The sequence below is a fragment of the Drosophila navojoa genome, chromosome 2 (genome assembly GCF_054131105.1).
Source record: "Drosophila navojoa isolate 15081-1374.11 chromosome 2, UAZ_NAV_1.0, whole genome shotgun sequence".
Lineage (NCBI taxonomy): Eukaryota > Metazoa > Arthropoda > Insecta > Diptera > Drosophilidae > Drosophila > Drosophila navojoa.
In genome coordinates, this window is record NC_142890.1 from 32338149 (window position 1) to 32349569 (window position 11421).

At 42.1% G+C, this 11421-nt stretch overlaps 2 protein-coding genes across 7 annotated transcripts in view; one reads left to right on the forward strand and one right to left on the reverse strand.

Moving 5' to 3' along the window:
* plx (PTB_TBC1D1_like and TBC domain-containing protein plx) overlaps nucleotides 1–5901 on the forward strand; it is a 35319-nt gene extending 29418 nt beyond the window's left edge. For 3 of the 6 annotated variants that reach the window (XM_089261023.1, XM_089261043.1, XM_089261039.1), the window contains 7 exons: nucleotides 1187–1908; nucleotides 2002–2160; nucleotides 2372–3259; nucleotides 3340–3482; nucleotides 3536–4128; nucleotides 4191–4760; nucleotides 4817–5901. In XM_089261023.1, coding sequence (XP_089117149.1) covers nucleotides 1187–1908; nucleotides 2002–2160; nucleotides 2372–3259; nucleotides 3340–3482; nucleotides 3536–4128; nucleotides 4191–4760; nucleotides 4817–5860 — 4119 coding nt within the window. In that variant the 3' untranslated portion in view covers nucleotides 5861–5901. The remainder of the gene's footprint in view (nucleotides 1–1186; nucleotides 1909–2001; nucleotides 2161–2371; nucleotides 3260–3339; nucleotides 3483–3535; nucleotides 4129–4190; nucleotides 4761–4816) is intronic. The other 3 variants (XM_089261034.1, XM_089261047.1, XM_089261030.1) reach the window with 2 other exon arrangements.
* Nucleotides 5902–6322: 421 nt separating this feature from the next.
* cas (castor zinc finger transcription factor) lies at nucleotides 6323–11102 on the reverse strand. Its single transcript, XM_030389367.2, has 4 exons — nucleotides 9682–11102; nucleotides 8381–9071; nucleotides 7888–8303; nucleotides 6323–7824 (listed from the first exon to the last, which is right to left on the reverse strand). Exons 1-4 carry the CDS (start codon nucleotides 10534–10536, stop codon nucleotides 7414–7416), a joined length of 2373 nt encoding a protein of 790 aa, XP_030245227.2. The 5' UTR covers nucleotides 10537–11102; the 3' UTR covers nucleotides 6323–7413.
* Between the last annotated feature and the right edge of the window lie 319 nt (nucleotides 11103–11421).

Consider the following 11421-nt stretch of genomic DNA (forward strand, 5'->3'; position numbering starts at 1 on the left):
TCTAGAAAATGCGTGTTTTTCTCATGATCAATTGTACGTGGCATGCTCAAACATGCTTGGCAAACCATCCGCGTTATTTGTTCTTGCACCTGACCAAAAAACAAAGAATGTCGTTTACGACAAGGTGCTTGAATAAAAATCCGATTGATAAATTAATCAGACTGTATCCCAACCTGAACAACATAGCTTACAACAATTTTTTACCTAGAAATAATGGATAGGGCAATGCAACGTTTCCCGGGCCAACTAGACAGCTATAAAATTATTTCTCCTACATCTTTAAAACTAGATTCTCAAAATTTAAAATATATATTAAGATGCATTTTATGCAATTTCATATTTGTAAAAGGCGTATTTCAAATACTTGAGACTTGTGTTCGGAATAAACACATATAAACGATTTGATTACGTTCTGAAAGTTTCAATGCGTCTAGAAATTAAATTATTCAACAAATAAATTCTTATAATATTGCGAACAGAGCAGCGCAACCAAAGCACAAGTCTATAGTATTTGAAATAAACTTTTTACAAGTATAATGGTGAGGGTTGGATATAGGGGTGGGGGGTAAATTTGAACAAAAATCGAAATTGTATAAAATTCATTTTAATATATTTTTTAAATTTGGAAACTCTAGCTTTAAAGATGTATGAGATATAATTTTATAAATGATTTTAGATAAGGTTTTTTTTATCGATAACCCTATATCCACCCCCTCGACCTCATATTTGTAAAAGACGTATTTCAAATATTAGAGACTTCCAATACTATAGACTTAAAATACTAGAAACCCCTGTGTGTATGTGTGTGGGGGTTGTTATTGAAATATCAGTTGCTTAAAGGGTTCAGGGCATCTCGTAGTCGAGCAGTCTCGACTAGAGCTTTCTTACTTGTACTTTTTGAATAATTGTAATAGAAATCAAAGAATACAAGCACAGCAAAAGTCAATAAACTAAAGGAGATTACAAACTGGGAAGTGGTTAGAACCAAAGCTAAGAAATGAATGAAGGAAACAATCCCCACTCTAGTTTTGAAGGGTTGTGTCAGAGGGAAATGCCAACGGGAGTTATGGAGGTGTTGGATTTTGAGTATGCAGCTTGTTGTTTTTGTACTTACCGCATGCTCGCCTGTAGGCGCCAACACAGCACTAAATATGCTAAAATCATTTATTTCTGTGAGTGCTTACAGATGGCAGAGCTGATGCATCAGATGCGTGATCCGGCGCACACACTTGGCGGCTCGGTGGGCAGCATACCACAAACATTGACTGCTGGAGCTAGCGGCAGTGTCCATGGTTCACTGAATGGTATACATACCACGCCGGCGACGAATTTAAAGATGAGCGAGGTGCTGCGTAGTGCCCAACACGATGCTAGTCCCAATCTAGTAAGCTCCCAAATGAAATCATCAAAGTCGTATACTCATGGGCTGAGCAACTCATCGGGCACTGTAAACATTCCCACATCCACGTCGGCACAAAGTAATCTATCGCTACTGGCGGACATTTCACCGAATCACACGCACTTCTTTGAAGTCATGTATGTGGGCAAGATACGCGTCTCACAGAAGCGAGTCCCCAACACCTTTATTGATGACGCCCTGCCCAAATTTAAGGCCTACGATGCGCAACGTTTGCGAATCATGCAAAATCGCAAGATGTCTCTGAACAGTGAAGGTGGTGTTGGAATTGAACCCAAGAGTGGAGGCAGGACTTTAAAAAATCACGAGCTTAAGGAGGAGGAAGAGGAGGAGATAGAAGCACCGCCAAAGCCACAGGTTGAACTCCAGTTGACGGGCGTCGAAGTGGATGCCATACCACAGCCATTAGATTCCAACAAAGAGAACAAATCGCCAGCTAAACGCGGCTTGCAGCGCGGTCATAGTCAACTGGAGCTGGGCCAAAAACAGGTGTAAGTGTAGTTGATTAAACAATTATAATCTGTAGCTTCTGTACCCATTTTACAATGACTAAAAACTGATTGTAAATCTAAACAAAATGTAAGCAGCGCGGTAGAGGATTCTAGTCAGCAAAAGGAGGCACCCAATGCTACTTTAGACAAACAGCCCACAGAGTCGAAAGATCGGGATGAGAATTCGGGGTTGGGAACAGCCGTAACAGTAGCTGACTCTAATCAGTTGCATCCACACTACGCGCTGGAGAAGTAAGTGGCGTTTTAGCCCAAAGCGCTCACATATTAAGTTGGCCATTAAATTACCCTTCCTGGACATCGAATGTTGTTGCCTGATAGTATATGTTTGCCTATGTTTATTGTTTCGTTATGTTTTTCCACATATTTGCATGGCATGCTTTCCAAATAATACGCATATCAAATAGATAGTTGGCTTATTTTGTGCTTCAAATTCGTATTGCAGCATCCCTAAGATGAGAGATCGTTCTGCTTCGCAGGGCTGCATACCACCCTATGCCGAACAGAATCGCACGATGGTCTTTTTGGTGGGTCGCAGCGACTTGAGACTTATCTCACCGGATCGCAAGCAGGTGCTGCTCTACAAGGACTTCAAAGATGTGGCCAGCTGTGTGCACGGCCAGAAAGCGCTGGATCACTTCGGCATCATCTGCCGTGAGCTGAACAGCGAAGGCTACATTGGTTACGTGTTTAAGTGCCAGTCAGAGCACGTATGTGATGACATCGTAGCCGCCATTGCTCAAGCCTTTGATACCTGCGCCGAGCAAAAGAAAAAACATGAGACACAGATCTTCAGCTGCGAGCATTGCCCAATGCTCTGGTACCACAAGCTCTGCACCGATGTGGAGGGGCTATCCGAAAAGAAAACGCAGACCGCCATTTGGCGACACATCGCCACGCTGAGCGCTGATGAGTACGATATGGTTTGCGCCAAGTACTATGGATCCGAGAAGACAAACTGTTCTGTTTCTGAACAGAACCAGTTCCTTATGATGCTGTTACGGGCACATTGCGAGTCGCGGCAGCAACGACATGTACATGATACCGCTGAGAATCGTTCTGAATTTCTAAATCAGTATTTGGGCGGCAGCACCATCTTCATGAAGGCGAAACGCTCACTGACAAACTCATTTGATAACCTTCTCAAACGAAAACCCTCCAAGGACGACATATCCCTGCCACCACACAATTTACATGAAATACGTGAAGGATCTGCAGAGCAACAGGGCAACGAAGGCTCGCTCCCGAGCTTCAGATGTCGAGCGAGCACTGTAGGTGCTAGTCCCAGCAATAAGGCAAGCGCCGATCACCTCAAAAGCCCAATGATGGATATGTAAGTAAATCTGAGATATGTTAACTAGAATACATTAATATTGAGCAGGACGTATACTTAATAAGAATCTTTGCTCGCAGCTTTATTAAAGTGGGCAACAGTCCTAAGGAGGCTGAGACACATCAGGGCTCATGGCGGCAGGCCATACTGAACAGCGTAGTTACTCCGTCCAAGGCTTTGGATTGTGAGATGCCCACCGAATTTCTGTCGCCCATGCGCAAACGTTAGTCTGGTCTAAAAAATATGTCCACTTTTAAATCTGATATTCTTTTGCAGCTGTCAAGCGTGGCAAGCGCGATGCAGCCGAGCTGCGAGAGCTGTGGCGCACGGCCATTAAACAGACGATTATGCTGAACCGCATGGAAACTGAGAATGCCATGCTGCAGGCACGCCAGAATGAAAACGAGCTAAAGCGCATGAAGCTTGACTATGAGGAAATTGTACCATGCGACAAGCAGCTGATCGAACGCTGGGAGCAAATCATTGAGCGAAACTCTATGCAAATTGGCAACAAAAAGGATCCCAAAGTGCTGCGACATGCTATACGTACTGGAGTGCCGCGGTCAAAACGTGGTGACGTGTGGACGTTTTTGGCCGAACAGTATTCGATGAACATGGCTCCAGTGGATACGAAACGATTTCCAAACTACAACACACCATATCAAACGCTGCTTAAACAGTTGACCGAACATCAGCATGCGATATTCATTGACCTGGGGCGCACTTTTCCCAATCATCAGTTTTACAAGGATCCGCTTGGGCTGGGTCAATTGTCGCTGTTTAATCTACTGAAGGCCTACTCAATACTCGATCCAGAACTGGGATACTGCCAAGGTCTTGGTTTTATTTGTGGCGTACTGTTGTTACATGTGCGTGAATCCTTGATGAAGTAGCCTTATACAATGTACTAATATTTATTCTTGTCCCCCAGTGCGATGAAGCCAGCGCTTTTCAGTTGCTGAAGCACCTGATGTTTTGTCGCAATATGCGCACCAAATACCTGCCGGATATGAAAAAGTTTCAGCTGCAGCTGTATCAGCTGTCTCGTCTGGTCAAGGATCATCTACCCGATCTGTATATGTGGCTGGATCAGAACGATGTTTCACCCACTTTATATGCAGCACCGTGGATTCTTACCGTATTCAGTTCACAGTTTCCATTGGGCTTTGTAGCGCGTGTTTTTGATTTGGTTTTCCTTGAATCCTCTGATGTTATTTTTAAGTTTGCTATAGCGTTACTCACTGTGCACAACGAACAGCTGCTGGCACGCAGTAACTTTGAGGACATCATGGATTATTTGAAATCGATGGTGCCTAAAATTGAAGAGCACTGCATGGAGCAAATCATAAAAATTGTGTTTTCGCTGGACATTGGCAAGCAGCTAGCGGAGTACAATGTGGAGTATAACGTGTTGCAGGAGGAAATAACTACAACAAACCATCATCTGGATATGTTGAATAGAGAGAAGTCGCTAAATCAGCATCTTGAGCAGCAGCTGCAGGCGAGTTTTTGAAATTGTAATTTTTGTAAAGTAATAATAGGTTTTTGCCCTTTCAGTTCGCTCAATCATCCATTGCACAGCTGGAGATGACGCGCTCTTCGCAGCAAACGCAAATATCGACACTGCAAACACAGGTGCAGTCGCTGGAGCTGACAATACAAACCCTCGGCCGATACATTGGGCAACTGGTTGAGTACAATCCGGAATTGGAATTGCCCAGCGAGGTGAGACGAATGCTGCAGCAACTAGATGATCTGGAGCGACAACGACGCAAGCCCATATTCGCCGAGCGTAAAATTGGAAAATCTGTTTCGGTCAATAGTCACTTGGGGTTTCCACTAAAGGTGCTCGAAGAGCTGAGCGAAAAAGACGAACATGGTTCGCTCCAAAAGCAGAAGAAGGAGAAGACACCTTTTTTTGAACAACTGCGCCACCAGCAACAGCAACTGCAACAGCAGCGTAACACACACAGTAATGGCCATTCCGAGTTCCCTTATAATTCTGTCTCGCCAACACCACCAACGCGTCCCAATCGGCTGCTGGACAATACCAATGCAAGAAGCGTGATGCAAACGAAACTTAATGAGTTAAAGCTGCCGGAACATGTCGATAAGCTTGTAGCTAATATAAAAAGTCCATTAGAAGTGGACTCTGGCGTTGGCACACCACTGAGTCCACCCAGTACGGCAAGCAGTAACAGCACCATTAGCAACAACAGTGCAGGAAGCATCTTTAGCCGCATGGGATATAAGACCACGCCCACAGCGTTTTCGCCGTTAACCACGCGGCAGAGCTATGAAGGCGCCATTGCAATAACAACAGCTCCCACAGTGGCACCACTCGAAGAAATCTTAACCACAACTGCTGCCATGGGTGTGCAGGATGGCAGGGAGCCTGAGTCGGGCATGCATCCACTTAGTATGGTAGGCGGCGATGTTAATGTTCGTTTCAAAGGCACCACTCAGCTGAAGTCCATACGGCCCATACATCATATGCGAGCGATTACATTGGCAGGCGTGCCGCCGAGCAGCGCGGATCCAACGGTGGAGCTGGAGATACCAGCAACTGGTCCAACAACAGCGGCCACCGGTCGCAGCTAACGCTTCTAATTCATTGACAAGATGCTGCGTGGCCTCTACCGGGAACCTCTCGCTAAGCAGCTTAAATGCCTCATAAAAACAAAAGAAGCTTAACAGTTAACCTCAGTTGCGGCTTAGATGCAATACAAAAAAAAAAAAAAAAAAAATACTAAGAGAAATTTCATTATTTTGCATATTGCGCACAAATTGTGGTCATACATAAAAATGTCCGGTCCCGAAATTACCTAAACGTAAATATACATATATAAACAAATATATATATATGAGCTCTATATATACATACATATATACATGGAATTGGAGTAATGCTTTTGCATCAACCATTACATATAGTTTTTGGATAGCGTAAGTTTGCGTGTAAACCAAATAGATGTTTAGGTCACATATATCATCACCTACATATATGGATGACTATAAGCCTATTGTTTAGTGTGTTTAGGTTTTTCTTAATTCATATTCATATTTACTTAATGTGTGTCGAGTTTAATTATCTTTACATGTTTGATTTAATGTTTTTTAGTTTTAGTCAATTAATTATTACAGAAAAGCTTAAATTTGTATTAATAAATAGACGTTTTTTTTTCTATTATATTATTTGCTTTTGTTCCAAAAAGGGAATATATCTAACAGCAAATTGAAAAAATTCAAAAAAAAAATCTTGAGTGTATGTGCTATAGTAGCTATAGTAGCTATATACATTTCGAACCCACTTCCTGCTCTTCGACTTAAGTGTAGTGATTGTTTAAATATACGTTGTTATGTGCAAATAAAAGAACTAAGTTGCTTAGCTGGACGTTTTTCTTACTGTGTCCTGGAGCTCTTCTGAAGATAATTTTTTGTTCTGTCGATGGCCTAAATAAATCCAAAAGTAATAAATGGAATAACCATTAATAATCGATATACATGTTTTTTATTTTATGGCGAGCTTACAGTTGAAGCTGAACTTTACTGGTATAGATATAAATAAAAATGTAGATTTGAAAGATGCATATATATTTAATTTAATATTAATCGGAATTTAATTTTAGTTTTTGTTTTTTATTTTACATACATTTTACATTTATTAACGTATCACAATTTGTGGTTCACAAATCTATGTTATGCATTTCAGTGATTTGAAAAAAAAAAAATCCCCTAAGCTTCGAAAAACTATAGCTTAAAATAAATTCTTTACATTCATACCATATTCTTTTGGATCTATGCAAAACATCACAGTTTTTAGTTAAACTAAATTGAATTTTATTTATATTTTTCTTTATTGTAAAAATACACATTAACAAAAGCAAATTCAGCAACATTTTGTTGGGCTTATGAGCTAGTCAAAATGTAGCTGAATTGGCTTTTGTATGGGGAATGGGATATTAACGCAACGTCCTAGCCATGTCAAACGCTATTTGGAACACCTTGGCTAAAATCCCTGCTTAAAGCCTGGCTAATCGCGATATTCTCCTATTCGATCAGTCTCGTATGTAACTAATTCTACCTAGATATATACATGTATACACATCATTTTATTGTATATGAAGTCTGCTAAGTGCTAAGGACGTTGCCAACTACTCTTTGAACTCTGGCTTAATGCTACACTCACTCTTCGGCTGATGCACGCTCGCTGCCGCTGCAGCAGCCGCAGCGCCGAAGGCTGTCAAATTATTGAATATGGACTGATTTTGTGGCACGTTCACCATATTGACAGCCGCCGCACCTGGGTACAGGTTTTGATAGAAAAGCGGATTCTGCAGCTGGAAGAGAGCCATCAAATGCGTTAGCTGGAAGTTTGGCGCCGTGGCATCTGCGGCACCTGCTGTAAAGCTGGGCATTATATTAGGGAAGAGCGCACTGCTTAGCATATTGCTGTTGACTGTAGTCTGCAAATGACTCATTAAAGCCGGCTGCGCCGGATTATTGTCCGAGTCATCTAGCTTGAGTCGCTTTGCCTCTGACTGCTCAACATCTGCAGGCAGTTTCTGCAAGAGTGTAAAGAATGTCATAAGTAAAGCGATACGGATTACCAGAATGAATGGACCTACAATTTTCTTGGGCGGCCGACCACGTTTGCGTGCCAAGAAGTGCTCCGCAGATAAGGAGGATAGCGGCGTCGAGGTTGAACTACTGCTGTTCGCATGGGCAGGCTGGTTAACGACAATACTGGATGGCGCCGGTGTGGATTCCTGCGAGGTTCTGTACTCCGACGCATTGTCGTCTTGTTTAGTCTTAAAGTGCTGATACGCCTGTTCGCCGTTCTGGCGATCATGCTTGCGCTTGTGACTGATCATTTGGCTGCTCGAATGCAAGACAAAGTTGCAGTTCTCACGCACGCAATGAATGTGATTGCACACAGTGGAGAACTTGCAGGACTCGAAAGGACACTGTTCAGTTTTCAGTATCTTCTTGAAGCCATCCTGCGTCAGCTGGTAATCTTTCAAATGATACGTCTTGTGCTTGTCTTTTGAACCAGAATAGAATACAGATACAAATATACATAAGACGCAGTTCTTTTAATAAATCTGAGTCGTGTCATACCCATATCAGCCTTATTCTTGAAAGTGTGGTTGCACCCCTCACGACAGCAGTGATAGTGGGATATCTTCTTGCCATAGAAGGGGCAACTCATGATGCGACAATTTTCGTGGGCGCGAAAGCGTCGAAAGCCCTCATTCACAATCTCCGAGTCCTTGCGGTGGAAGTTGGCATGCATCTGCACATCGCTAGTACTCACATAAACCTTGGGGCAGTGCTCATAGACACAATGATAGTGCGTCTGCTTCCAGTTGTAGATGCATCCGTCGCCATATGAGGGCGCACAATCATCCGCCGAGGAGAAACGGGCAAAACCCAGTTTGAGGCTCTCCTTACGCTTCCTGTGCCACTTCAGATGTCGTATGATGTCATCCTTCTTGCTGAGAATTTTTCCCTGACAGGGTTCATCGTAACAGTGGAAATGGTCACGCAGCGCCTCCTGCCGGCAGAGTGGATTCTGACATTCTAAATACGAGGATACCTTGCGTAGATTCTTAAGATTTTCCTCGTTCTGCAGAAACGCGTCCAGACTGCTGGCTGTGGCCAGACTGACAATGCCCCTGCCCTGATCACTCGACGGCGGCGGCGTTAACATCGAATTTTTCTGTCCCTGAGGCGTGTTTAAAGTGCTCTCATTTTCGATGCTGGTGACGACATTGTACGATGAGTCCGCTGGCTGCTTAACGGGTGTGTACTGCATTACATAGAACAGAGACGACGAATTATTAAATAATCATAATACGTACTATGTATATATTTCTAAAAAATCAGACTGCTTGGTGCTAATGCTCAGCAGCAACAGCCATCTGCAGGGCGCAGGCCGAGGCCCACGTGTTGTCCACACAGAAGCTGTTTGTATTCCTTGGAATTGTGGCGTTGTTGTTTACATTAACATGCAAGTGCTACAAAGCTTCATTTAACTGATTTTCTATCAACACAGCACGCTCGAATTACAAACAGCGTGGGAGATTAGAAAAAGCATACAAAAAGCACACATATCAAACCAGAAGGGCAAGAAGAGAATTTAATTTTTTACAAAAAGATGTCCAACCAAATTATATCTAAATTAATTATTGAAAGCTAAGATTCAGCATATATGTATAATTAAACAATATCATGTGCTTTAATAAACCAGTAGTAATATGATTAGGAGAAAATGTATGCCTTAAATGATGGTATTATTGGAATTAGTAAATATTAATGCCCTATGGGTATCAAAATAATAATTAAAGGGAGATCTTTTTCGAGCTCTTAAAATGTGAAAATACTTTGAATTGATTGTTTATGTGTAACATAACACTTACCATGCTAGGCGAGTCGTTGCTGTCAGTAGTGCTCGTACTCTCCAGCGGTTGTATGCCCGATATCTGTAGCAGCTTATTGGTGCTGATACTTGTGCTCGCATCGTTGGTGCTGGTTAACTCCGAGGAGTGGCAGCTGTTCAAGGTAGACAGTGGCTTGTCATCCTCATCTTCGAAATCCTGCTCAGACTTGACGTTGACTGCCGAAAAGACATTAGTAGCTGCTGTTGATGTAAATGGTGCTGCTTCTTGATCATTTGGCGTCGATGTCACTGTGGAGGATTGTAAAAAGTTATTGGTAAGCTGCTCACTTTTCAGAGAACTGGGCGTGTTGGGGGTTAGTAACAGGGTTGTTGGCGCTGTTGTCAGCAATTGTTGCTGCTGCTGATGCTGCTGTTGCAGCATAAAACGCGTTAGTGGATCCAAAGAAAGAGGTAAAGTGCCCAGCAACATTTGCGGCAACTGGTGAGCCAAACCTGGGTTTGTGTTCGTATTGTTGTTAGGTGTTGAGGGAGTTGTTAGTGTTGTAGCATGTTGCTCATATTGTTGTTGTGATAAAGCATTCAAATTACTATTGGGACTACAACTACGGCTACTACTACAGTTCGAGTTTTGCGAAATTTTTCGTTTTTGCGTTCTTGTCTTGTGTTGATACTGCTGTTGCTGTTGCTCTTGCTGTTGTTGCTGGCAAGTGCTGCTGCTGATATCCTCTTTCTGTGTGTGTACTAAGCTGGGCAAAAGTTGTTGTTGCAGTGGCTGCGGTTGCTGTTGCAGTTGCTGATGATGTTGTTGTTGTTGTTGTTGTTGCAACAAGTTCATCATATAAAGCTGCATCATGAATTCCATTTGATTGGACATTTTGATATCACTTTATGGTAACACAGCACAGAATGAAATGGATTTTTCTTTTCTTTTCTTAAAAAATTCTCAGTACACAAGACTTTTTCAGATTTTTCATAGCACGCTTTTTTGACGCTGAGCACGATCAGATTCACTCGTGACACTTCTATGGCGATACTTGAAGCTCAGCTGCTCAACTCAAACTGTTTCAACTCTTCCGCGACTGCTCACTAATATAGCAAAAATTTTGTAAAAGTGCCCATCAACAACCCTCTCTCAATTGTGTTTAATAAAACATTAGATGCTCTTAAAAAACTGATCTACCGCTCGCTTTTGCTCTCTCTCCGATCTAGCACTCTCTTAAAAAACGGCAAGCCTTGTAACGTTGCCCATCTCGGTGGTGGCTAAGAGCGGGCAACCCTAAGTCTATCCTGGGATCTGTTATGTGAAAATTGCGTGAAAAAGAAGCCTCGGTCGTTGCTCGACTGCGCTGGAGTTTGCTGCTGTTTTTTGATGCCGACCAATAAAATGGCAGCATTAAAGGAAATTAAAAAAAAAAAAAACTAGTTTTTTAGGTACAAATATGTCTTTGCAAGCACAATTGGTCGTTAAGGAATTTCCCCTCTGGAGATATGTATGTAAAAGAATGCGATAAGAGAAGAAAATTTCTCATTTGGCATTGACGTAGTAGAATAAAGAAAAACCTAATGAAAACATGCAATAATATGTAGTACCGCAAAAATTAAAATAGTGGCTTATTTATTAAGTGTATTATATTACTAGATCACACAATTGCTAATTTTACGAATTTTTTTCAAAAAAAATATAAATAAATTTTCTGCTATACAATGGGATTGATCTTTGCTTCGTGTATTTAATGAAATAAGCGGCTGATTACACTAA

Coding starts and splice junctions, on each gene's coding strand:
- cas (XM_030389367.2), bottom strand. CDS start 10,536: ATGTCCAATCAAATGGAATTCATGATGCAGCTTTATATGATGAACTTG. Junction 9,072..9,681: donor GCAACGACTCGCCTAGCATG/GTAAGTGTTATG, acceptor TATGTAATGCAG/TACACACCCGTTAAGCAGCC. Junction 8,304..8,380: donor CAAGAATAAGGCTGATATGG/GTATGACACGAC, acceptor CTGGTTCAAAAG/ACAAGCACAAGACGTATCAT.